The sequence below is a fragment of the Cavia porcellus genome, unplaced genomic scaffold (assembly GCF_034190915.1).
Source record: "Cavia porcellus strain 051 isolate PalLab524CR breed Dunkin Hartley unplaced genomic scaffold, mCavPor4.1 scaffold_5, whole genome shotgun sequence".
NCBI classification, from domain to species: domain Eukaryota; kingdom Metazoa; phylum Chordata; class Mammalia; order Rodentia; family Caviidae; genus Cavia; species Cavia porcellus.
In genome coordinates, this window is record NW_026947488.1 from 76447498 (window position 1) to 76475480 (window position 27983).

Below are 27983 nucleotides of genomic sequence, written 5' to 3' on the forward strand. Positions count from 1 at the left end.
ACGCAATCTACATCACTCTGTGAAATCATCAATAAACTACTTGCTCCTCATGGTGTGACTAAATATTGAGTCATTTTGCAAGTTTAGAATCAGAGACCTCCCATAGAAGGATAGCCATACATAAATTACGTATCTACTTTTCATTCTTTATCTTTCTTCTTCTCCTTCTTGCAAATACATTGGAAGCACCCCATAGCACTGACTGGATTTTAGATTCTTTCCCATCAGCCCTGGTTATGGAGTAGCATGTGTTTATCAATGAGCTAATTGCTAGATTTAGAGTTTATTCTTGCCTGTTGCACCTTAATTATGCTACACAGAGTATCCACAGGCCTGAATATGGCAGATATATGGGTGTAATAGTGACCTTTTGTGGGTTTTTTTGAGGTCATTTATTTATTTTTCTAATTATAAATAAAATTGTAAGACTGAATATTTGGAAATATTGATAACTATGAGCAAAAATAAAAATTACTCATGGTTTTACTGGTCAGAGATAAACACAGCCAACAAACTTTCTTTCTCCATATATATATATTTATAGATAATAAAGACTATATATAAAATGTATGTATCATGTGTTATACTCTATTTATATATAGCTGAGTTCATAATAATTATAAAAACCTTTGATATCTTGATACAAGCATTCGTCTTCTTTATCACATCTGCAAAGCTATTATCTCTTCACTTTTCTACCATATATAATGATACAGTGAACAACCATGTATATGTAGTACAAATTTATATTAAGCAGACCATCTTTTGACACACTTATGTTCAGAGGTAGAATTCTGTACTTACCTGAAATGAAACTCAAAAGATACAACCCTAGTGGACCGTGCAGCGTTTCGAAGGGTTTGCCAAAAGCGTTGTACATGAAGAAGGCTGTTCCCACCATGGTCAGAACGATGAGGATCGTGGAGAAGAGAATGACATTAACATGGATGCTCACTGGAATTGCTTTAAGCAAATCTGGGAAAACTGAAGATAAACCAAGGATTAGAAGAATTTCATTATCAGTAGTCTGCAAGTATAATTTTAAAAATTAAATCCCCTTTCTTTTTTTTTTCATTTCAAAAATCACTCAAATCCTTTTGATGAATACATTCTCACTTAGTAATTTACATAGAGTTTGCGAAAAGATTTAAAGCATGGGATCATTTTATGGAATCATCAGTAAAAACTGACAAAGAGGAGATTTGAGAGAATTTTTTCTGCCCTTAATCATATGCAATTGCTCAAATAAGTGCTAGCTTCATAACTCAAAATTGTACATTTTAATGGCAAAACTTAATGACATTTCTCACCAATCACCTTTTTAAAATTTATCTATAAATTTAGAGATATCTGAGGGGCTTTTAGTAGAAAGTTTTTATATTTCATTTGTTAGAAAACATGGTTTCTAGCCCACACCAAAATTAAAGAATGGGACATTTTTAGTCAATTTCAATATTTTGATATAGCAAAAAGCTATGGGAAAATAATTTCTGGTGCTATAGAAATATTTTCCATTTAGAAAACATGCCAAATCTATTTCTAGATTTTGTGTTCAGGGAAACTTTTTCTTGTCTGCAGAGGAAATACTTTATAAATGTAAGGTTTCTCTTATCTGGTAAGGCATCAACATGCTTGCTGTCAACAAAACAGGCAGGGCCAATTTCAGGAAGTTTAGTTCAGTCCGTTTTAGTTTTACAAACATGTATCAAGAGCTGAGTTTATTTATTGAGTACCTACCAGGCACCAGACCTTGTTCTAGTTGACAGATACAGGTTATAAAACAAGACAAGAAAGATTCCTGTTCTCTCAGAGAAATTATAATCTAATGAGAAGAGACAGTTGGCAAGTAAACAAATGTGATTGCTTATCTCTGAAGATGGTCATTATCAATGACTTTCCCATTTTAAACACATATCATTTCCGGTTGTAAGGTAGACTGTTTCCTCAGTTCCCTCCAGTGTCACTAGGTCTTTGACTTCCTGACCTTTATGTGCACTACATTTTCGTTGTCATGTCATAATAGGAGAAATGCATTGTTGAGAAATGCACATTAAAACTATGAAATACTACTTTTCACAACTATGTTAAAAAAGATCAAACCGAATATCTTGTGTCAGGTGAGGTGTAGGAAAAGGGAATCCTGGTAACTTTTCTTGGAATGGAAATTGGTACAACTTCCTTCCGGTAGCTGAGCGTTATCTACAAAGCAGTAAGATGTACATACTCTTTAATTCAGGAGTCTCCCTTCTGGGAGTCTACCCTTTGGACATTTTTGCATATGAATCCAATGAAGTGCTACAAAGATATTCATCTCAGCATTTTTGGTAATAACAAAAGTTTGGAAATCTATATGTCTAGCAATAGTAAATCCACACAATGGAATTTTAGTCAGTGATTACAAAGAATGAAGCAAATCTGTAAAAGCAAATAAATGATCAAAATGTAATGTTAAATCAAAATGTTAAATGAGAAAACAAGCCAAATAAAGAGATCATTCTGCAATTTGGGGAAAAGCAAAGGAATTAATAACAATTAAGAATTTTGTCTGATTTAACTCTCTCAATAATCCAATCAGATACGTACTCTATAAAAAATGAAACAGAGACTATCTACTATCCCAAGATTTACACTAAAAAAGTAGCAGAACAGGGATTAGATCTCATATCCTCATTCTCACCACCTTGTTTCGGCAGCCTCAGGGAGTAGTGTTATGGTTAAAGACTGGTGGTCAGCTTAGCATAGCTGAATTAAATCAGCATGGTACTGAGTATAGACTGAGGAAATCTGCCACATAGAGATGTGGAGAAGAGTGAGGTATTGTGGGTTCTCCTAAGTGTTGCTGTTTCAAGCCGTTGGTTCTCCTGGAAAAGCTTGTCATATTGGCTTCTCCAATATGAATTAGGCCATTATCATCAGAGGAGCTCAGGACCTTGTTGCTGAGAGTGGCCGTGGTTCACTTTGGGGGAGCTCTGGTCCTTATGTTGAGCATCACTTCCTGGTCCTGAGGAGAAGATGTATGCTGTTTAATTTCCAGGAGAAACTTGTCATGCAGGCTTCCTGGCATGTAGTCGACTATTCTTATTGTTGGAGGAGCTCAGGACTTCATTGTTGTTGAGGATGGCTGTGGTATTTTTCAGGGCAGCCCTGGTCCTTATTTTGAGCATGACTTTTCAGTTATAGTGTAGAATTCTCAACCTACTGGCACAGATCCTTTACCCTGCTGGTATAGACTTTCTGGCTTCTACCACTGACCTTCGGCTCTTCCCAGTGCAAATCTGTAAAATAGACTGGCGTGAGTCCCTGTTGTGGACTCTAGACCTCCAGCTAGACATGTGGGAGGTATTTTCATGAACTCTAGGTCTTCATCTGGACTTATGCAGGACATTGCTGTGGCATTCCAGGCCCTTGACTGATTACTCTGGGTCTTTAGTGTTGTGGATAGATTTCCTGCACTTTCTTGTATTAACTCTGGGTGACTATCATAAATAATATGATAAATTCTGTGTCCTGTATATAATTGTTATCCTCACAACCCCTGACTACAAGTAGCATGTTGAGTCAAGGCCAAGACTGGTTACAGATGAAGCAGATAATATTGCTTGTGAGGAAAGAGACTGAGGAACATTTCACTATGTACCTTTTTCATATTGTTTGGGAAATAAAATATTCTATCTTGATACAAGCACAAATAATTATTTTTTAATAACTAAAGGATAAATAAAGATATAACAAATTTCTGTGACTATTGTGGATTAAAAGAAACTTGAGGAACATATTAAAGAACTATGGCTATGAATTGTGACTCGAACGAATCATATATATAAAAAGACAATTTTGAGAAAAACCAGGAAAAACCAAACATGAGCTGGATATTAGATAATATTTTGTAACTATTATTGATTTTGTTGATTAGGTTCATGGTATTGTGGTTGTGTTTTTAAAATCTTATCTGTTGGAAATTAGGTGGATGAATTTAAGAAAATTCCTCAGCTCTGAACAGATGGAATAGGGCTCTGTGTAAGCTGATATTCACAGATACTAAGCCCCTGTTGCCCTGTTGGCAGGGATTGCGGTGGTCTGCTTTGTCCCGTCTTCCTGGGGTATAGCAGTCTTGTACTTCTGCACATGTAGCTGGTATTATGCTACCATAACCTGCCCTGTAGAGTTCCCCATTGCTAAGAAGGTTCAACCAACCCAGACCACTATTCTCACATTTGGTGTTCACATTTATCCAGTTATTTACTTGGTTTTCAGCAGCAGTTACACAAACCTGCTTGTATTCATATTCCTACTGTAAAAAACCATCATCTCCCCAACTCCAGGGAAGTTAGGTTAAAACCTTTTGCAAAGTTAAAATTGCCACTGAATTGAAACAAATGCAGACAGAAGTTGCACTGATTAGCCTCCTGGAAAGAAAAGCCAAGAGCAAAAATAAATTGTCATGTGGAGTATTTTAATTCTTATGAAAGCTTTTAAAATTCCCACTCTTGTGAGAAAGTCACCCCGAAGGGCACTAAGCCCTGCGTGTTATATTTTGTCAGTGTTGTTGTTCTTTTTTAATCAAAAATCCCCGAGCCTGTAAGGATCTGCCAGAATGCTGGTACAAGTTCTCAGCCTTCTGACCAACACTAATGGGACTTGGCTTGGAGCGGAGGGCAGACCATTCAAATAAATATTGAAAGTGTCCCTTTAATGATCCTGGACATTGTGTGCCCAGGAGATAGATTGGTTTCATCTTTCTGTTCTTTTAGGTGTTGGTATTACAACACAGATAAAGGATTTGAACATTTTGATTGATGGAGCTACTGTCACTTTTAGCCTCCAGAAATTGCTTAATTAGCTGTTGACAAGTGAAAGGAAGATATTTACCTAAACAGACAGTTGATGCCACCTTAGTAGAATACCATTAGTCTGTGTGTTCACAATTACTGTACTTGTCCTCTCTTACTTTATCACTGATTTCCTCCTGAGTCAATGTATTGAGATCTTTGCATTCTTAAACCTCCACAAGCCTCTAGTGGCCTCTCTCTATTTTATCATGAAACATCATCAAAGCGCAATATGCAAAGAATAAGAATGGAATGACAACCAATAATTACATAGCACTTGTTATGTTCAAAGTACTTTATATATATTGCATAAATGAATAGAACACATTCAATTATTACTACACCTTGAAGGGAAGTATTTTATTTTTGATGTCTAGGGTTTTGAAAAACCAAGGCACAGAGAAGTTAAGTGGCTTGCCTAAAGTCACACAATGGTGTTGATGGCTTTGTTTTTAATCCTACCCCCTCATTTTTAGGATTAAAGTAAAATTGGCACAGCCAAATATTTGCCCCCTTTGGTTTTGCAAATTTTGACAAATGGTAAATGCATACAATTGTGTAACCACCATAGTGAAGATACAAAACAATTTTACCACTTCGACCCCCATCCTATATCTGGTCCCTGTCCCCAGCTCCTGTGTGTACTTCTTTATAAGAATATGGCAACCACTTCCCACAGTGGAGGAACCATTTCCCCTGCCCCTCAATGATTTAAATCCCAGCTGTCCCATATCCTTGTCAGCACTTGCCATGCTTTAAAACATTGTCACCACTTAATAGGCATGTAGCTTATTTTGCTGTAGTTTTAATTTCATTTTTTAAATGACTAATGAGGTTAAACATCTTTTTGTGAGTTTAGTTGCATTACATTTATCATTTTTGGCAATCCTTGTTCATATCTTTTGTGCAATTTTATTGGGTTGTTTATTACTACTGAGCGTTGAGAAATCTTTATGCATGCTGGATATAAACCCTTTATCAGATAAGAGATTCACAGATATTTTCCCCAAGTCTGTGACATGCCTTTCCATTCTCTTTTGAAGAGTAGTTATTATTTTTATGAAGTCTAGACTATCAATTTTTTCTTTTATGTGTCGTGTTTTAGATGTCAAATCTAAAAAGTCTAAAGCAAGGTTGCAAGTATCTTCTGTGTTTCTCTTAAAGTTTTTAGTTTTAGGTGTACATTTAAGTCTGTGATCTATTTTGAGTTATTTTTGTGTATAGTACAATTTTGGGGCAAGGTCAATTATTTTCTTTTTGCATATGAGCATCCAATTTTTCCAGAATTTAGAAATCTGAAAACAGACTTAGTATATAACCCAGCAATCCTATTCCAGGATTTTACATAAGAGAAGCGTACATCTACACACAAATCTATATGCATGGGTGTATAGTGGCTTTTCTCCTATTTATCAAAAGCTGTAAACAATTTAATGTCCGTCGATGGGTAAAGGGATAAATAAGCTGTGGTGAGTTCATATAATAAAATACTACTCAACAATAAAAAGAAATAGACTATTACTACATACAACAACACAGACATTATGCTAACTAAGAAACTGGACTCAAGTGACTCCACATTGTATAACTGCCCAAATGTGAAATTCTAGGAAAAACAAAATGACAAGGAAAGAAAATAAATCAATTGCGACCCAGAGATTGGGTCGGAGAGGGTACGGGCTACAGAAGGGCACCAGGGAAATTTTGAGGATGGAAGTATTTCATGTTTTGATTGTACTACTTAGCACATGCCAGGATGCATCAGTCAAAATTCATAGACTTCAATTTTTATTTATTTATTGGTACCAGGGATCAAACTCACTGCCTTGCACATGCCATGCAGGCCCTTGGGCCGCTGAGCTAAATTCCCAACAGACTTAAATTTTTAAAGAAGTGAATGTTATTGTTCATTAATTATACCTTAATAAAACTAAGCCAAAAGTAGTAGGAAGAACAAGTTCTAGAATGAGCAGGGTTTTCTAGATGTGAAAGAGAATTTTAGCAACCGTGGCCTTTTGACCCAGCATTATGGCTTCAGTGAAAGAAAAGGAATCCTGAGGCAAAGCCCAGAACCCCCAGGTTCTGGTTGTCTGTGACCTTGAGCATAGAACGAGCCTCCATTGCCCTGCCTATAAAATGAGGGTGTTCAGTGCGGCAGCCTGGGAAAGGACAGGATTTTGAAACTGGACAGTTTATATTCCAGTACCTTTTCTGTCAACTCTTGAAAGCTTTATTCCCCTATCTGAAAACAGGACTGATTTTACTTTTCTTTCAGATGGGAAAAATTCACTGACATCAATGCATGAAGTATCCAGAACATAGACGGTTCTAAAAATAGGTTCATTCTTTTTATTTTTAATATCAATTTTATTGATACACTTGTGTTATACATAATGATCACATTCGTCAAAGGGAATTTGCACCTGTCCCTGATATATCTTGATTCTTCTTTTTCCATTTGAACACTTTCTTCCTACTTTTCAAGGCCCATCATCCATGTTGGTCCTTATTTGCACTTTTGGTTTCTCACACAAGAGAAACGTGATATTTAAATGTGCTGATTGTGAGGTGCTCACGTCCACAGCCACTCGCACCACTCTTCCTGATTCATCCTTCTTACATTTTGAAAATGCTGTTGAGGATTCTTCTGTTCTCTCTGTCACATCACTGACTTCCCCTTTGCTTGAGTCCCATGAACACACAACTACAATCTTCTCACCCTAAAGAGACTTCCTGACGTTTTCTACCCGCTATTACCTCTTTCTTTACTTCCCTTACTGCAGAATCCCTCAAGGAGTGGCCTGCACTCTGAGTCTGTCTTCTCTCCAATCCCGCTCTGTTGAAACTACTGGAGTAATGCTATCATTTCCAAGGCACCAGTGAGCTCGAAATGGCCAAGCTCACAGTGATGAGCCAAGCTCACTCTTTCTGTCACTTTTCTGGAAAACCTGGTGGCCCTGCCTTCAAAATCTGAGTGCTTCTCACCATTTCACTGGTCTGCCCTGACCCAAACCACCACCGCCTCTTGCTTGAATGACTTTCAGGGCTTCCTAACTGGTCGCCCAGCCTCCACCCTTACTTCCTACTATATGCTTTTAACCTGGGAGCCAGAGGGGTCTTTGAAAAATGAACTGATTTTTTAATCAACCTCCTGGTTCAGCCTCTCACTGGGGTGTGAACCACATCATTACAAGGCCTGTAAGACCTCATATAACTGAATCTCCTGCCAAACCTTGACTTCACCTTCTGCCCAACTCCTGGCTCACTGTGCTCTAGCCCTGGCTCCCTTGCTGTGCTGTAAATCCCCAAGCACGGTCCTCCCACAGGGTCACTGTACTTCCTGGTCCTTCTGCCTGGATGTCCTCCTAGACTGTCTTTATTTCCCTGTTCTTTGCAGTATTGCATCTTGATGTCTTTATTTCCATGTCACTTTCCTCAGAGAATTTTAAACCATATTTAAAGTTGTATCCCCTGCCCGGATACCTCCACTTCTCAGCCCCTCTTTTTGCTTTTATTTTTCTCCATAGCAATTATCACATCTGAAAAACTCCATGGTTTTACTTGTTTATTGTTTATTTCTTCCATGACACGAACATGGGTATGTTGGCCTATTTTAGTTCATAGCTATATTCCTAGCCCCTAGAACTGCTTTCCATGATGTAGACCAATTGTCTGCCCACCTAACTTGACTCCTGTGTTAAGGCATCCGATCCATGGTTAGCTGGCTCCAAGTAGAAACATCATGGTGGGCTGGCACGGTGGTGCAGAGCTGCTAAGTCCATGGTTCCATAGAAGTAGAGCACGGGAACCTCCAGGAATCTTTTTAGACACTTTTCCTAACTAGCCTCTGTTATGAGTTGGATCTTGGATATTTCCCGAAGGCCATGTGCTGAAGTCTTGGCTGCTAGCCTGTGGTGCTATTGGATAGTGGCGTAATCTTTGGGAGGCAAGGCCTAGTAGAAGGAATTGGGGTTCCTGGAAGTGTGCCACTGATGGTAATATTGGGACTTTTCCCTTCCTCTGATTTCTCGTTGCTTTCCTGCCACCAGGAAGTGGGCAGGTCTGCCCCACCACATGCTCCCCACCATGATATTCTGCCTTATCCCAGACTCAAAGCCATGGGATCAAAGGAATCCTAGACTGAAATTTCTGAAATTATGCACCAAAACAAATCTTAGTTCTTTTAAGCCGATTTTCTCAGGTGTTTTAACATAGAACAGAAAGCTGACTAACCCACCTTCCCATGGAGTTTTAATCTTAACCACAGATGTAATTACATATTGTTTTCTGTTTGTACATATGTATGCTTTTTAAAGAGTAAGGAGTTTTCCTCCAAGAACCAGTTTTCATTCCTTTAGGAGGTGCTTATGGCTTCCACTGAATAGGCACAATGCAGCTCTTGGATATACAAGTGATGAATGAATATGTGTCCTGCTTGGAGTAGGACCCAGGGATAGAGTTGGCTATGCTTAGCAGGTCTAGGATTTCTTGGTGGAAGCCAGTGGATCAGACTGAAGAGAATTAACACTAGGTTGGTGGGGAGGAAAGGCTAAGAGAAGAGTAGCAGGTAGTCCTGTTGTGGCCCCATGCCAGAGAAGCAGAGAGGCTGGCAGTGTCAGTAGGGATGGGAGTTTCTGGTTGAAAACAAGAATTGGACCATTAGAAAGACACCAAGGTCAACATGTTCTGAGAGACAGTGGTGAGGCAGACAGAAAGAAGTTTGGGGAGAACTCAGGTCAATGGAAAGAAGACAGGGTAGTAGCCAGAGGGGCTGAAAGGGCACAGTATGGTTTTTTTTTTTTTTTTTCATTTTCTTTCATTTTGTTTTTATATGTTGAAAGACTTGAGTTGGCAACTGGAATAGAATTTCAAATCCCTTTATTAAATGGAAAATTTTAATCCAGCATACTTTGGGGACTGTCAACATATTACATGGGAATTCACTGCTATTTAATAGGTTTAAAGTTTAGGATTTGGAAAAAAGAGCTCATCTTAAACTTGAATGTGATAAAGTTCTTTTTAGTGGAGCAGGAGGATCAAAGGAAGGTAGTTTTTGTTTGTTTGTAATTTTGTCCAAAGATCCAACTGTCTATGTGGGGTGCTTTTTATTTATTTATATTTTTTATGAACATTGCAACAGCAAAATTATAATTATAATTAAATAGTCCTATAAACATAAAAAGCAAGAATTTCCTTTATTTTTGCTCCTTAAAGTCATTGTTTATCTTCATATTTATCTCCTGAATTCCTATAATCATCATGCAGTTTTGAGGATCATATTCTGCTCTTTCTTTTTAGAATATAAGCATTTTCTACATCATACCTGTTATGTTCGTGACTATCACTTAGGTAATAACATGAGTTAAGTTGCCTTCCACTTCTTCAGGATTAGGCTTATGGTTCAGGAACATCTTCAAGCACATTCCCTTTTCTTTCTTATCAAGGAGGTGGGAGAAGCATGGGAATAACCCGACTGGATGATTTCATTCTCAGGGAGGGGATTACTTGGGTCAAAGTGCTTCCTAGAAGACTGTTAGATATGGCTACAAGATAATGTAAGCTTTGCAGCTACAAGATAACGTAAAGAACATGAACCGTGTTTCATAACATACATATCAGACTCGGCCTTTTCTACCCTAGTTCAAAGCTGCATTTGCTCTCCCTGAAGTCTGGGAAGAGATCCTGACAAAGAACAGAGAGCAGCAAGAAACCAGTCCCTGGGCTCACTTTCCTAACAGCAGAATGGAAAGCACCTAAGTCACAGGGGCCAGGGGGTCAAAAAGGAACCCATGCTGCATGCCATGGAGTGCAGAGGAAGCTGGTTCACCTTTCATACTCAGGCAGACCCTCATGAAACAGAGCTAAGGCACCGTGAAACACCAGCACAGGGCTAACCTGTGCTGGAAACCTGTCCTCCTGCACACTCTGGGCTCTGCCCCGCTCCTGCCCACATGGTGACCCCTTCAATCTCTGACCTGTGCCCCTGCCTCACCCGTCTTTCCCTGTTCGTCCCTGTCAGATGTTGTAATCCCCTACTCCTCAACTCCTGTCTCCTCCATTTCTCCAGTTGTGCTTGGCTTACAAAGGGCTTGTTAGGATCTTGTGAGCTGAAGTCTCCCATTTCACAGAAAATACGGAGGTCACCAGGAGAATCTCTCAACATTTCAGCACCCATGACCACCCACACCTTCTCTGTGGTACATGCCCAACCTCTGCTATATTTTTATTTTTATTTTTATTTTTTTTCTTTTAGGATTTTTGAGACAGGCCCTCACTGTGTAGTTCAGGCTGGCCCTGAACTCACTATGTAGCCCAGGCTGGCCTCAAACTTGAAGCGATCTTTCTGCCTCTGTCTCCTGAGTGCTGGGATTGCAAGCATACGCCATCACTTCCAGCTTCCCCTTTCCTTTTAGTGAAAGAAATGCTTTATTATCCTGTTCAAAGGATGGCAAATTTCCTCTGTTCTCGGATCCATGTTTTTTCACCTTTGCAGGGATCTCGCTAATCCGTTAGGTAACTACCTCTCCTATCTGTCTTTAGCCTTCCCTTCCCTTTGGCTGGATCTTCTCAGTAAAGAAGACCTTCCCTTTGTGAACGCACACACACGTGCACACACACACACGTGCACACACACACACACACACACACACACACAGAGAGAGAGAGAGAGGGAGAGAGAGAGAGAGAGAACGCTTAGCCTGGCCTGGCCTGGCTTTAGATTTCCTCCATTTCCTGACTTCAGTCTTTTCCTTTATACCCACTCCCTAACCCCGCAACATCCTCACCTGCCATCACTTCCTCAGCTCCTGCAAGGACTTTCTCTCCTCATCACACCACCAGAGCTGCTTCAGAAAGGTTCCTTGTGTCTTTCTGTTGGTAACATTCTAAGTACTATTTTCACTGATGCTCATTTGACATCTCTGAGGTGTGTAAGCCTATAATTATTATTTCCGTGGTGAGGCTCTCTTCTCCTTTTCTCCCCCTTCCATCTCGTGGACTCTCCCTCCATCTCCTTTGCAAGGCCCCTACCTCCACAGATATATTAATGTTTTCTAGGACACGTCTTGTTTATCTTCTCATTCAACTGCCATCCTTTGGAAAACTTACCTGCAGTTATGGCTCCAAACCCTGCCCCTGATGCAGGTCTAACCCAGGCTTTTCTCTTAACGTCCAACTTTGTACATGGGAGGACAAAACTGTGTTACAGTAACAGACACACTGCCATTAATCCTCCTCAAAATACTGCCTTTCACTTCCAACACATTTATTCTGTCATTCTTGATTCTTTGTAAAGCAGTTCTAAAAGTCCTCTATCATGTTTTACAAGCTGTGGGGAAAAAATACAATAAACTCTATGCTGAATACCAACCAATGAAAAGAAAGGTTTGTTAAAAACATTATAGTGTGTCCTCATCTGCCTTTTACACTGAATATGGCTGTTTTTCAAATTCAAAATGACCATGAAAGGTAAACATTTCCTTCATTTGGATGAAGAACACTGAACCAGACACTGCATTGTAAAACATAATAAGGACTTCCACAACTACTTCAGAAAGTGGCCAGAATAACAGAATAAATGTGTTCAAAGTTAAGGAGAGTATTTCAATGAGGATTAATGGCAATGTGTCTTTTACTGTAACAATTTTTTTTAAAAAAATTAAACATTCATGATATTTTTTTATCACACCTCACATAACTGCTGGGCATCTCTTGTTCATGCTCCACAGGTGGAAACACATTTTCAGCATGATCAAAACAAATTCCATTTTCTTACCTTTAAAATCCTTCCATATGTATTTATAATCTCAGTGAATTTTAATAAGTATGCTTCCAGCAGACATCTGGGGTTTGTGCTCTGTCTCCAAGTTCTGTTGGTTTTCACATTTGAGGATTTTGGGAAGAGCTCCCATCCTTTCTATTCCTCTGTCAGTGCTTTGGTTTGGAACGCCAGATTCCACCGGCCTCTCAGACCACCCTGCCACCCGCCATTTGCACTTCTTCACATTCATCTTCTCTCCTACCACACACTTTAACTTCCTTAAATGGTTTCACACCATCTCCAAAATGTAAACAACTGCCTTGGTAGAACTAGAGTTCTCACCTCCTGGCCACTGCTTTGCTGTCTGCTAAGGCTACGTTCCGGTTCCAGGACTGTCCTCCTCCTCCTCATTCTCACACGTACTTCATGCTCTGGCCTCCGTCCACTCTTTACACCTTTACTTGGAAAGCTTTTTCAGTGTAATCTAGCTACCACTAGTGTTATCATTGAGATATAAAATGTGTACCCTCTTCCAAATTCTTATACATTTAGAGGCTGGGAATACAGAAAGTGATTGGATCATGAAGAGACTAACTTTGTCATGGATTAATCCACTGATGGATTCATAGTTTGAAGGATTTATATTGGAAGACGATGGAGACTTTGATGGGGGTGTGTCATGGGTGTGATCTTGATAACTATATCTGGTCACTGACCCCTTCCCGTTGGGCTTTCTCACTCTGCGTTTTGGCTGCCAAGGGGTGAGCAGTTTTTCTCTACCATGCCTTTCTATCATGATCTTTCTGTCTTGCCGCAGAGTTTAAGGCAATGGAGCCAGTGGATCATGGACTGAAACTGCTGAATCTATAAGCACAAATAAATCTTTCTCCCAGTGTTGGATAAATCTTTGTCCCAGTGTTTTGTTGCAGAGATGAGAATCTCACTAGCACAGCTAGCTGATTATCTGAGCTTTTTTTGTGATTTCCCTGTGCCTTGCCCTCACAGAGTATAACTCTCTTTCTTGCAACTTTCTGAAAAAAAAAATACAATAATTGAGAAAATAATAAGTGCTATTCAACCATCGGGGCTTTGGTTCTTCTTCATTCTGAATTCACAGTAGAATTATACATCTTGGCCCCACAGAGGTTAGGTGTGTCTGTGAAACCTGCCCTGGCTAATAAAATATAAGTGGAAGTAGCGTGTATGAGTTCCAGGTCAGAGAATCTTAATTGTCTGTGAAATGACCTTTGTAACTTTTTCTTTCTGTTATAACAATCAGCATTCCAGATGGTAGCTGTGTCCTGCTTTAACCTACAATGTATCTCTGAAAAAAATGTATGTATGATGAACAAGAAACACATTTTTTGTTTAAATCTATAACATTTGGGCTTATTTGTTTTTAACAGTTCTCTCATGTGATTGGTTACTTGAGAACACTTCTGCTAGATTTGCAATTGTTGAACAAGCATCTTTTAAAATTCTTATCGTTTGTACACATTTGCATGTAGCAGAACACAAAGGCACATAACAGTCACTCAGTAATCATGTGGGGAGAAATGTAGGGGGCATGTGTACTCTCTTTAATTTGGATTAATTTGCAGATAATTTGTGTCTTCCATGTAAAACTGTGCTACTTTCAAAACAGATCATTGGAGGATAATAAGAATGTTGTGTTCTAACTACTAAATATGTTCCTTTACTTCTTGTCATTAATTCATGCCTCCTTTGATATACCTAACTGTATGGCTTTCATTTCAGTTGTCTTAAAACTTATTTCATTTCTATCCACTGGATCCTTTTGTTGAGTTTTACCCTGAAACTTTGATCCTTTATTCTATTACTGTTTCCAGCTGAATAGTCATGTCTTTTAACCTAAAATTCTTAAAACAGGGACTGCTAACGTGAATTTTAATCTATACTTAATAGCATTAAATAGAATAACAGATGATTGAATTTTCATCAAAGCAGGAAGGGTAGAATTGTTGGTGGAAGGGAAAACAAACAGCCACGCATTAGCTGAGAGGTAACACCACAGGTTGGACAGAACATAGCTTTTGTAGTTAGGAAAGCTTGGGTTTAATCTGGTTTTGCTATTTATGATGCATATGGCTCTCTGTACATCTGAGATCTCTTATCTGTAAATGTGAATAGTAAAATAGCTGATATCACTGAAGCAGAGAGTAGAATAATGCTTATCAGAGCCTGGGGTAGTAGGCAACACTGGTCAACAGGTACAAAGGTACAGTCAGATCGGAGGAATACATTCTTATACTCTGTTGTACAGTAGGTGACTATAATGTATTATATTCTTAAAATTTATGTAGAAGATAGCACTCAGGAGGCTGGAGGCAGTAGGATCACTGCTAGTTCACAATCAGCTTGGTCTACAAAGTGAGCTCAAGGCTAACCTGAGCTGCATAGTGAGATTCTGTCTCAAAAAACCAAAAAAGTAGTTATTTAAAAGAAAGAATTTTGCACATCTTATCACAAAGACAAGAAACCTGTATGAGGTGCTAGATACACTAACTACTTTGATTTGATCATCATAAAATATACATGTATTAAAACATCACATTGTAGCCCATGAATATATGTAATTATTATAGGTCAATTAAAAGTAAAAATTAAAAAAATAAATATCGCAGAGAAATGCCAATGAGATCATTTATGTAAATTTGAAGTAATTGCCTAAACATTTTTTAACCTGATGAGAACAGCAGGAGGGCTGTACTTCCAAGAGGTGAGAAAAATGTGGATCTCAATGCATCTTCAGGTTTGAGACTCAGTCACTGGGGTTGGATAAGAGCTGTTTGGCCTGTAGGTGGTCAGAGAACATATGTACTTTGGGGTCAGAAAGCCCCACCTCCCAGGAGTCTTTGCGTGGAATTCAGGCAACGTTCAGACTTGTAGCTAAGATTTTTTGACTCCCCCCCATCAGGTGGTACTGTTGCTATAAATAATCCTGGAACTTTAGATTTTAGTTAATTACTTATTTGATACCTGTCACATGCTTTCCTCACTGTCTGATATATTGTTCCCACTCTCATTTCTATCTCTCTCGTGCAATTTCTTGGACATTCACTGTCCAAGTGAATGATATTGTGACTGATACCGTACCTCTAGAAGGGACCCTTGGTAATCTTTTTGGAAGGAGAAGAGCCCGCCCATTCATGGGAGTCAGGCAGATGGAGGAAAAGACATTAGCTTCATGTCTGACAAAATGTTTGTCATTGAGACAGAATACGGCTTAGATGCTCCCCAAAGGACACAGAGGCCTGGCGGCAGGAGGCTGACCTGCCAAGGACAGAGGTGAGTCCCCTCACTCAGCCAGTCATTGAACAGGTTTCTGTACCTGACGAACAGATTTGCAAACAGCAATCTGTGGGTTTGAGAGCTAAGTATGCTGTTGCTTGTTCATTTTCTCTGAGGCCAAGTGGGTGTAGATAAAGTATAGGGTCCTTCACAGAATTATGTAGCTAAAGGGATGGAAACCAAGATCTTGGCTTGAGTTTGGCCAGTCAATCTCCACGTGTGGAAAAGCAGTCCTAAATTCTGTTTCTCATGTCTGCCTGCCTTCTGGTGGCCTCCCTCACCCCTAACAGTGAGGGCCTCTATCTCTTGGCTTCCCCTGCTTCCACCTGTCTTGGCCACAGTCAACCACCTTGGCCATTCTCAGCCTTGGCTGTGTGCTTGAAACAGCTGGGGAGCTTCTAAACATTTCAGTGCTCTGGCCTCACCCCTGAAGATCCAGATTCAATTGGTCTGGGATGGAGCCTGGCATTAGTAGTCTTAAAAGCTCCCCAGGTGATTCTAAATCACAGCCAAGGTCATGGGCCACTGATCTAATAGTTTTGGTCTCATCAATTCTTCTTGCTTTCATCTGTCCAGATGTGCAGTTCAGATGATGCCATCTGTGAAGCCCTCAGAACTCAGGCAGCCTCTGCTAGTGAGATCAACAATGGTGCAGTGACTCCTTCCCAGATTAAAGGCACAAAGGTAGTTTTAGAGTTCCTGTTTTCTTCTCAACTTATCTTTCTCCATACGAAAGAATGTGTGTGTGTGTGTTTTTTTTAAAAAATAAGTATGTGGCCTCTTGCTGCTCAGCTATTAATTTTTTTAAAATAGAATGAGAGAAGAGTCCTTTCTTTCACAGAAATGCTCTTGATCTGACTTCCCCCTCAGCCCATCTGCAGCCAGTCATTACGAAAATCCAGTATAAGACATTCCCTGACATGAGCTTGCTGCATTCATCTCCTTTAATATCGCCCATAATCTCACACTCAGGTATTGAGCCAGGCTTCTGATGGCTATGTGGCTAGGCAAAATGAAATCCATGACCCCAGCATTTAAAAGGAAGGGACCCGATGATATGATAGAACCATTTAAAATACAATTTTCTCAGCATTCTCACCTGAATTTCTCTCAGCTGAAGTGTATCCACCTGACTCAGGCCCACTCAGATGCAACCATTAGTGAGTCTTAATCACCACCGGTGGCTTGGGGATGGCAGCTGCTGTGGCACATATGTGTCTCTGATAACAGGAGCCATTTAACTGCTCCTGATCCACAGGGGTATGATTATGTTGGGGTAATAACTCCTGAGAATGGTTTCGCCACAGTTATGACATGATGAGAGGAATCAAAATATGAACTCTGGGTAAATTAGTCTATCAGCTGCAAAATTTGCTATTGGCCAGTCCTACTATACCTGTAATACCCCATCTCAGTATCTAAATGCATGACTAGATGGGAGGCAAGTTTGTCATTCTTTAATGTGCATGAATTTTGTTTAACAATATGCCTGTAGCTTTATAAAACCTCTAATATATTTCAGAGACAAAAACACTTTTGTTTCTTAACTTTTTAAAAAGAAGACTTTAATTCATGCTCTGATTCTATTCCATTGATAAGACACCAGTTCTTAAAATGAATAAAGTGTTCACACCTGTTTTTCTTTTGGTCCCTGGCTCAGCTTTGAAATTGTTTATGTCACCACAGGAAAGCCTGCCATTTTGTTAATTGCTGTGGTGAAATCATTGCTGTTGTCAAAGTAACTGACGGATGATTGTACCATAAAGTCTTTAGTTGGTAGTAATTGTTACGGCTTATGTTTACATGTCCCCCAAAAGCCTCCTCCTGTAGTCATAGGTGGGACTTTTTCAGAGGTGGCTGGATCTAGAGTGTGTGATGTTGGATTTAATTCATGGGGCAATGTTAGGATCAACGGAACCAGGATTTAGGGTGTGAGTGCTACCTACCCTACGTAGCCTGGATAAGCTATAAGGGGTAGAAAGAGCTGTGGTCATCGTTTTTGTTTGCTACCTTCTGCCCGCCATGAACTGTTTCTCTTTTGTGATGCTGTCTGTCATGCCAACCTGCCTTGGAGCCAGTCGATTAAGGACTAAAATCTCTATAAACTGTGAACTAAATACATCTTCTCTTTAACTTTGGGTGATGGGTATTTTGTCTCAGCAATGAGAAAAGTGACTAAGATAGTGATCTTCAGTCAGCTAAACACACGATAAAACAAGGCGGTATCAATTATATAACCTAGAGGTTAGAACAAAGCATGTGATATGAGCAACCTAAATCATTCAACAATGTGACTTGACCATTTTGCCTTCCAAAGATCAAAGACTAGGGTTTATATAGCATGACATTGAAATCTGAAATAAAGAAATAATGAATGATTCAAACTACATGGACACATAAGAACCAATTGTTGTGAAGTGTCATTTTTAAAACAGATGACAAGGGTTGATGATGATGCTCAGTGGTGGAGTGTATGTACACCTAAAGCAGTGTGTGTAGAACCTAGTGCCACACCACACACACACACACACACACACACACACACACACACGGAGAAATCGAAGGCTAATTTACATTGTCTTCATCTTTTGGAAGCCTTTTTTGCATATGCTAAGTAGGCAAGATTTGGCAAGGGAAAGAGTATAATCTTTTATATGCCCTTAAATTTGAATTTAGGTCTCCTACCTATAGGCTCTGTAACTTTGAGAACATACTGTAATCTCTTTCCAGTATTGTAACCATTTCCAGTTTTCAAGTTTGTCCAGGAGTTACTAGTCACAACACTGGTCATGCAGGGATTAGAAGAATATATGTAAAATGATTGACATTTATGAGGTACTCAGTAAATGGACAGTTGAAATAAGTAATTTTTTTCCTTGTAAAGTGTCTGAAAATCCTTGGAATAAATGAATTACCTTAGAAATTAGAAGAGAAGGTGGAAAGTGTGAGAACAGATTTGCAGCCATAACCTAATAGGTGAAGTCATACTATGAGGCTGAGTTTCAAAGCTTTCAGAACCATCATTATGTTAAGTGAAATAAGCCAGGCACGAAAAACAGATACCTCATGATCTCATTCAGGTGGAATTTTAAACAACTGACCTCATGAAAGTTGTGAGTAGAATCATGGTCACTAGGAGCTGGAGAGAACGGAGGAGAGATAGGAAAGGGGAAAATTTGGTCAGTTACAGTTACATGGGAGGAAGAAGTTCTGGTAGCCTTTGCTTAGCAGGATGACTATAGATCTAAGTAATGAACTGCATATCTTAAAAAGCTGAAAGAAAGGATTCTGAAAGTTTTCATCATGAAGAAATGATAAATGTTTGAGGAGATATGTATATATATATATATATATATCCTGATTTAAACATTATACTATATATATATATATATATATATATCAAAGCATCACATGGTACCCCATAAAATTGCATTTTATGTATCAATTAAAATTTGTTTAAATTTCAAAATTTTGTTAGTTTCCAGGTGTTAAGGGCAATGATCAAATTATTTTACTTATTAGCTTAGGGTGTGGTATAATTTAACGGGAAGAAAGGTGTGTGTGTTGTGTTCATGTGTGTGTGTGTGTGTGTGTGTGAACATGCATATCCAAAAGTGGTGATTCTTGAACAAGCCTGATTCTGCAAGACTTTGTTTTGTTTTGTTTTGATGCAATCATTGAGGGGTAGTTATTAGGAATAGGGAGAGATAAAAAATCCTTTCTCTGGACTGAAAAGAGACAGCCAGAAGTTTCTTTTTTCAAAAGCTTTCCCCTCACATTTCCCACTGCTCAGTGGATAATTTCTGTGAAGTTCCTCTCTTGGGTAAAGAATATTCTAGGAGTGTTAGACACACTGATCATTTCTGACTTCTTACATCCATCAGCTTAAGAAATTAGACTTGAGGAAGTGGATTTTTTCTTTAGTAAGGATGAGTGAAGACTTTAGGGAAACGGGAAGAGTATGAGGTCAGCTTACCTTTCTTCTGACCCTTTCTTTTTTGGTTTTCTTAACACCATTTCAGTTGTTTGGGTATTTACAGTGGAATGTCCCCATAAGGCCTCATGGGGCTTTCAAATGGTGACAGGATTATTTGAGTTTTACAGTAGGCTTGTTACTAGGAGGTGGGGCCTGGTCAGACCAAATGTGGCCCTTGGCCTGGGAAAAGTTTATCTGGCTCCCTGATTCCTCTTTTGTCTCTGTTTCCTGGATGTTGTGGCATGAGCAGCTATTCCTCTGTGTTGCCCTGTCCTGCCTTGGAGCCAGCAGATTATAGACTGAAACCTTTACAAACTGTGAGCCAAAGTACACCTCTCCTCCTTTAATTTGTAAATGTTGGCTATTTTGTCCCAAAGACAGAAAAGTGACTAACACTGTTATGGAGGGAATCCACTAATTTATCTCCCAGAATTCCAAAGTAGCCCATTCCTCATTAACTCCTCATTCACTGCGGTTTTCCATACAAAAAGTAAAAGACTGTGACAGGGAAGAAAATAATATTCTCTTTGATAATGAAATTTGTCTGGGTCCTGATAAATAGCAGATGTTTCAGAATACATTAAGAATCGTGAGCTTTGAGGACCAGAGTAAAAGCACTCATAACTCACTGCGTCTAATAATGGTGGCTAAAATCTGTCAGTGGAGGGAGACTTTGAGTGACAGAGACTAAAAGGATCATATAATTTTAAAGCTAGGAGGACCTTGTCAAGAATAGCCAGCCACATATTTTATAGATCACAGAGCATTTGAACTGAAAGAGATGTTAAGAAATCACCTACTTTCAGTTCACTTTTATGGATGCAAGACTTAAAAATCATTCAAGTGATGAGATTTGCTCAAGGTCCGATCCCTAATAAGTGGCCAGTTCACCTGCAATCCAGGTTGCTTCATCTCATCAGTGTCATCTTACTAAACACTTGTTAGAACCTCTTTGTGCCCTGACTGTTTTAGGCCCCAGTTTGAGGGAGTACCAGGACCAGTAATACTCATCCCTTGTCTTCTTGAGGATTAGAATATTCTTGCAGAGAAGAAATACACATTCTCAAACACTTCCAGGTATTTTGAGGTAATGGAGAGGACATGAAAATCTAGAGTGTACAAAATAATACCTGGCTGAGCCAAACTGAAGGTTATTGCTTCTCACATGTTACTATCCTTCATTCTATTAATTACATTTGTTGTAAGGAGGAATAAAGTCTCTGTATGCTAGACTTTTTTTTAAACAGATGAAGAGACTCACAGTAGTGTCCCTAAGTGAAAAGGTAGAAGGCCTATGCTGATTAGCTAAAAGTGGCTTCCTGCTGTTTTCTACTATCAGGTAGACTTCCAAGATCAATCCCACAGGCTCCCTGCAGCCTTCTCTCCCACCATGCCTGCTTTCACACAGGCCCTACTTTTAGGCATGGTAGTTGCATCAAAGACCTTTGCTGCTCTGCCATGGGCCAGGCAATAGCAGAAATGCAGGTTGTATAGGATGGTGACAGCTGAGTTTTCTAGGGAACCTGAGATGAGCAGAAGACAAGAGACAGAGTTGAAAGAGACCATGGAGATGGAGAATGCCAATCTCAGTGATAGGCAGAGAGACCTTGGGTCCCACTGCATTACTCTCTTCCAAAAGATGTTCAAGAAGCCCCTTCTTGCTCACAGAAGTAGTTTCGGCATCTTCTCTGCAATCTAGGTCATACGCCTCATTTGGTAAAGAAGCTCTGCTTTTCTAAAATATGAAGTAAGCTAAATCTCTTTTAAGCTTTTTACAAATTTTCTATGATAAGATCCAAACTAAAATGCTTTACAAAGTATGACTAAAGTTACAAGCTGTGACACATGACTGGTTAAATTTTATTTTTCACATTAGAAAAAAAGAATTCCATATGTTTTCCCAGCTCATGGAACTGTCTTGGCAATGACTAGATCAGTATATCTAGGAATGATTGATGCCATATGATTCTTGGTATCATATTTTGATGATGTTCTGAAATGTGTCAAACCACTAAAACAGAAACCCACCCACATACCCTGAACTAGCAGTTTTTGTCTTATTGGTTACATCTAGAGTTTAAACATCATCATTAAAATTTTACAAATGACATATCAGGGAAAATTAAGTCCACCAGTTGTGTTGTCTTGAAAGGGAAACCTTCCTCATTATAATGAATGAAATTGTGTGCTAGGTACGAATGTTAGTGACCTCTAGAAAATGAACCACTGACCCATAACTGCACAAGAATCCTCCAGAGTAAATGAGGCAGAAATTTTCCCAGCATAACTCTGCATGCTAGCAGGGCAGATTCTTGTTATAATTAACAGAGATAGAGTGGTCAGTGGGGAAAAACATGACCACATCGCCGAACTATTCTGGTGCAATCCTCATTCTCATGTTGTGCCACGTATCTAGGTATTAAAAGTGACGTAAACACTGCACATAAAAATAACATACATAGATGTGTACAGCAGAGCCACTGAAATGTCATTTAGAACATGGAAACCATCAATGGCTAATTGACTCAGAGTGAATCTCCCTCTAAATCTGTACTGTCTAATCCAATAGCCATTAACATGAACACTTGAAATGTGGCCACTCTGCATTAGGCATACTGTAAACATAAAACACAATTTCAAAGCACTAAAGAAAGCAAAAAAATGGAACTGTCTCAATAAGTTTTATATTGATTACATGTTAAAAATGATAGTGTTCTGAATGTCTTTGTTAAAGAAAATATATTGTTAATTTACCCTGCTTTTTGCTTTTTCTTTTTAATGGGGCTTACTAACATATATTAAAATACATATGTGCTTTGCACTTATGGTCTGCTTTGTATTTCTGTTGGCCACTATGCCATTGTGCCTGGCAGTGATGAGTATCTTGACATTTCCTTTTCCATTCCATTCCACACTGGAAAGTTTCTGCAAATCCAAATGTTTGCTTAGTGACTTTTTTAGAGGAACAATGAAAAAGGAGAAAGTTCTGGAAAGTGAGTTGTGTTCTAAACATAAGTTGGTCTCTGGGAGAAAGAGAAAAGAATCATCTTCCTGAGTTCTCTGGAGGCGCTCAAACAGTTTTGTCAAAGCTAAAACTGAGAGCAGTTAGGCCTTCTATTCTTTTATAGTAGAAGGGTTTATACTTTTCTATCAGGAAGAATATCAGAGGACTCCTACTTCAGGGATACACTGATGAAACCTTATGACAGTATCGTGGTATTTGGAGTAAGAAAAACGAACCACACATATTGCAAGGGGACTGGAAGCTTTAAGAGCACCATATATCCCGAAGGCATGAGGAGGTTTTAACATTAACAAGAATGTTTATTTAAATGAGCATTATGCTCTTTGGGGAGTCCCTTGGACATTTTTTTCCCTCAAGTTTTCCCAACATTTTATGATTAATTAAAAGAGTTACTTCTATGCTTAGGCAGAAAAAAAATCATATTATTAGTATACTTCTCTGGCCTCACCAAAATGAGTGAAATTTTAACACGTATATATCCATGTAACATAGATAATGCATAGTATGTATTGTCTGTGGTACATAGAGATGGTTGTTATCACAAAACAAACAGGTGAGTAAAGTGTTCTTCACTGGGTTGGGGAGATGTTTGGGGTATTATGAAGACTGATGCAATTCTGGGGGGTGGGGTGTGAGGATGTTGTTTAGCCCCGCCAGCTCTGCTGCCCTCACAGAACACAAGCAGAGGGACACTTGATTAGAACAATTTTTCTTAGGTGGATCCAGCATAGGAGGAAATAAACACAAAAATTATTCAGTGACCTACAAGAGGAAAGAATGTGGTTCCATGAAGACCAAATAAAACAAACCACACAAAGTGCTGTGTTTGCTAAGTGTTCAGAAACATCTTGTTACTGTTCTGAAACATGTCCTACGGCCCAAGTTGAGTTTACCTCCATTTCTCTGTAGTAAATGCCCAGGCCTCCTGAACTGTACATGCATGCTTTTGTTTAAATTCATCTGCGCGCAGCTATTCACGCTGTCATTGCTGTGACTCATGGTTAAATCATTTCACCCATCTTTATTTTTCCTTTTTTTATTTTTCACTAACCTTGCCAATTGTGTAACATTCTGCTTCGCTCCCCTTGTCCCTCTAAGGTAAGCTGAGCAGTCCTAGCAGCCCCAACAGCTTAATGAACTAAAAGCATTCAGTGAAAAGAGTTGTAGCCACTTAATCAAATCTCCTGGATGATAATTTCTTGAAAAGCTGAAGATAATTCTTGGGGATTTTTCTAGAGCCCTATGAAAATTCATATTTGTAACCTCTGTGAGTTGAAGATTGGTGCCCTGTGACTACTAAGAAGATATAAGAAATGTTGCAGAAATATAAATAGACCAGCATTGCAATTTAATTAGATGCTGCATATGTTAATAATAAATTCAATTAATTTCACTTTCTACCTATACAAGAGGAGAAAAGAAATTCAGGCAAAATAATAATTCATTTTAAATGCCTCAATTGGTAACCTCCTTTCCCAAAGAGTGATTTATGCAGTAATTTACTGACTGTGTCTTCATAAGATTGTTCCGAACCAGCCCTTCTGAAATAATAATAACTTCTGAATGTGTGTTGTGAGAGATATAACAAATGACTTCTTATTAATTTTCATTTAATGAGTTGCCTATTCACATGGTAATTTTTTTAAAATTCCCTTCTTAAGATAAACAGGTTATAAATACTGTGGATAACGTTTCCATTTCACAAAAATCACAACAGGAAAATCTGTCTCATAGTCTCTACATGATTTGAAGATAAATCAGTCGCAGATTTTCTATACTAAGTAGGCATTTAATTCTTTCTCAGTTATGCCAGATCATTTAAAATTTCTATGGTCAAGTTATTTTAAATAGGTTAAAAATGAAAGCAGGTTATCAGCACCAAAGGTCCTGGCAGGAATAAAGGGGGTGTGGGACAGAACACACAGGTGATGGGAAAGGAAGAAAAACAGGATTATCTAAGGACCCTGTGACAGCGGTCCTTTATTAAAGAACAAAAGGCATAAAGATCATTTCTTGCAGCTTTTCTACTTTCCAAGTTCCCTTTTTCAAAAGAAAAAAAAAGACTCCATGATTTCCTACATGAATAGTGATACTTAACATTCTTTTTTTAAAAAAATACTTAGCACTTTATTTTCGCTATATTCATAAAGAACAGATCTTCAAGGTTTGTTTTTTGATATTTAAGATTAATTGCTTATGTTTTCAAAGTGTTCAATTGCATAACAACCAGTGAACTACATGTTATCATAATAAAAATAGTAAGAATGAAACATTGATAAAATAAAAACAAAACAAAAACTAGAAAGAAGAAATTACTCTGAGTCTTAGGCATTTCAAATCGTTCACACCAGCTTAAAAGTCCTGCAACAGAGAAGTAGACCCTTAACATAATTCCTTACAACAGTTGGGTGAGCATTCCTAAAGTATTCAATAATTCAAACACAATTGTTACTTACATGAGAACCGAAAGGGCCTGGCTCCCAACCCACACTGCCTTACGCCCTCTCCGTGGAAAAGCCCATACTGCATCTCGCCCATGAACTTGTCCAGCTCCTGTCCTGAGGCATTGACAAGCAGAGCTCCTGTTTTGCAAAGGATGGTGGCTTTAATCCACAGGGGTGTCCCCAGAGCTGTCACAACCCCTAGAGCGCACACAAAGCTTAACACCCCAGCCATGCAAAAAATGATTTTCTTCTGTTGGTTGGACATGATGGGAAACAGCTGTGGTGAGGGTGCAGTTCAGAAGAAAGACTTTTGTGTGCATGGAGAAGAGGCTGCCTCTGTGCCTGCGTTTATTATAGAAACCAAAGGGATGGGTGCCGGCTGAAAAGGCAACTTCACCATGGACGGTCGCTCTTGCCGGGTCGAATGTCAGCCTATGAAGTTTTCTCCATCACTCATACTTGGATTCTTTCCTCTCGTGCTGTTTCTTCTTTCTGAATTGAAATCTTTGAACTAAGAATCTGTAAAATGAAACTCTTTCAAACTACCTTAGAGTATGTCCTCTTGAGTCACTTGGTAACAAAGGTCTAGGATAACAGATGGAGTCCTCCGTGTAACTTGATAAATGCCTCCTTTCTGTCAGCCTGTTGTCTGATTGGGTGAGTTGAAACTTTCAGAAGCAGGCTTGACTCTTACGGTAAATTTTCAGCAGCTTTAGAAGTTTATCTCTTGATGTGTTTTTAGTTTGCTTTTGTTTCTGGTGGGAGAAAAAGAGGAGATTTGGCAGAAGTAGAAAGAAGTTGTGAAATAGTAATTAACTGAGTTTGAAATTTTTCAGTTGTAGCAGGATAAAAATATTGCACTGCACTGAGTCTTGCATGGAAATGAATCACCCCGGTGAAGCACAGGGGCTTGTGCTCCTACCTCCATCTCTTAGACCTGTGGCTCAGAAGTGATGTATCAATAGAGAAAATGATTCAAATTCTTCTTGGCTTGGCAGAATTTGAAACTATGGAGATGCAGGTGAAAACATGGATTTCTAAATGCTTTCCTTTAAAGCATTTGACTGCTTCAGTATGACAGAAAGGAAATGTGGCTCTGGGTCTAACAAATACCAGAATCAAGCAGCAAGGCAAAGACAAGGAAGGGCATTCTAATGGAAAGGGATTGCAGTCATAAAAAAATTCACCACAGAAGAACAAGGAAGATTAGCTTTGAGGGAGACAAAAGACAAAGTCGTGATTAAGATTGTGTAACAAAATGGGTTTGTTTAAATTGTGAAGACCTGAAAACTGAAGCTCAGAATTCAGTGACAACTTCTTTATTCTGCATGTCCCATGAGATTCCTGTCCCTACAAATAGATACAGGATTGCTCTGTGTGTGTGTGTGTGTGTGTGTGTGTGTGTGTGTGTGTGCCAAGTACATGGGATTATTCACTGAACATCTCCTGAACGGCATGTTATTGTACTGAGCTCTGACCTACAAAGCTAATTTTTAGTATTTAGTATGTCTGATTGCTTGCTAGGGGTTTTACTTGAATTATCTTATCTAATCCTTATAATTATATAAAGTGATGCACAAGATGATAATTATGTTCTCATTTTATTTTTTAAATTTTATTTTAAAAAGAAAAAAGATAAAGCAAAATTTCAAAACCAGATAATAGAAGAGTAACAATGGTTAGTACATTGCATATTGTTATCTTTAATTTAGTTACTCAGAGTACAAGACATAGGCATTTACTTGTCCAAACAATATTATATTCCCATTTTATAGATAAGGAAAACGAGGCCTGAAAGATCAGGCAACTCACTGAAAAGGATAGAACATCTGGGATTCAGATAAACTTCTTGGAAATCTGAGGTTTATGTGCTTCTCTACACAAAGCCCCTAACCTTGAAAAGGTGGCAAGCATTTTGGTTGGGACTGAGTTGGGCAGAGTAGCTGATGTCAGTTATACTTCTTGGGTTTCTGCAGAACACAGATATGTGCAAATAGAACTTTCCAGTTGGCCCAGAGTACATATTTATTCTAGGTCCTATCCTCTCAGTCTATCCCTAAGCATATTGGCTGAGAAGAAATGAGTAAATGAAGATTTATTTCACACCTTTGTCAAGCACAGATGAGTCTCTATCATACACAATGTTGAAGGGAAGTTTGAGGTAGTCTTGGAGTACGGGTGAGCTTCACCGCACAGCTACTCTCTCTTAGTAGTTGCTAATGTCTGAGTTTTAAGAATAGACAACTGGTTGTAGACTGATCCAAGAATGCCAACACCAGTGTACCTTCAGGGAAAGAGAAGTGCAACATAAAGCATGATCACAGAAGAAATGGACGAATAGAGCCCAAAGAGACACTAGAAATAAGTTTAAAATACAAGTCTTTTTATTTCAAGACTTAAAGTTTCTCCGTAACTTGATGCACATAAAAATAACTCAACTCAAATTATTTGGCAATCCAGTGATTCTTCCCCTGCATTTAGAGTAATGGTCATCATAGCAAAATTAGATGGCACCAGTAACCCCCAATACTTCCTTATTTAGAGATATATGTGTTCTACCCGCTTTAGAAAACTTACTTCAAGATGTCCAAGAAGAGTTAAACTTACTAAAGCAACACATTTGGTAATTGGAAAAGAC

The 27983-nt window shown here is 38.8% G+C and overlaps 1 protein-coding gene across 1 annotated transcript in view; it reads right to left on the bottom strand.

Annotated features, from left to right (window-relative positions):
* Positions 1 to 26285, bottom strand: part of Clrn1 (clarin 1) — a 43192-nt gene extending 16907 nt beyond the window's left edge. The window contains exons 1-2 of the mRNA XM_003476285.4: positions 25358 to 26285; positions 805 to 984 (exon numbers count right to left, since the gene is read on the bottom strand). Of these exons, the coding sequence (XP_003476333.1) occupies positions 805 to 984; positions 25358 to 25610 (433 nt within the window). The 5' untranslated portion in view covers positions 25611 to 26285. The remainder of the gene's footprint in view (positions 1 to 804; positions 985 to 25357) is intronic.
* Positions 26286 to 27983: the final 1698 nt, after the last annotated feature.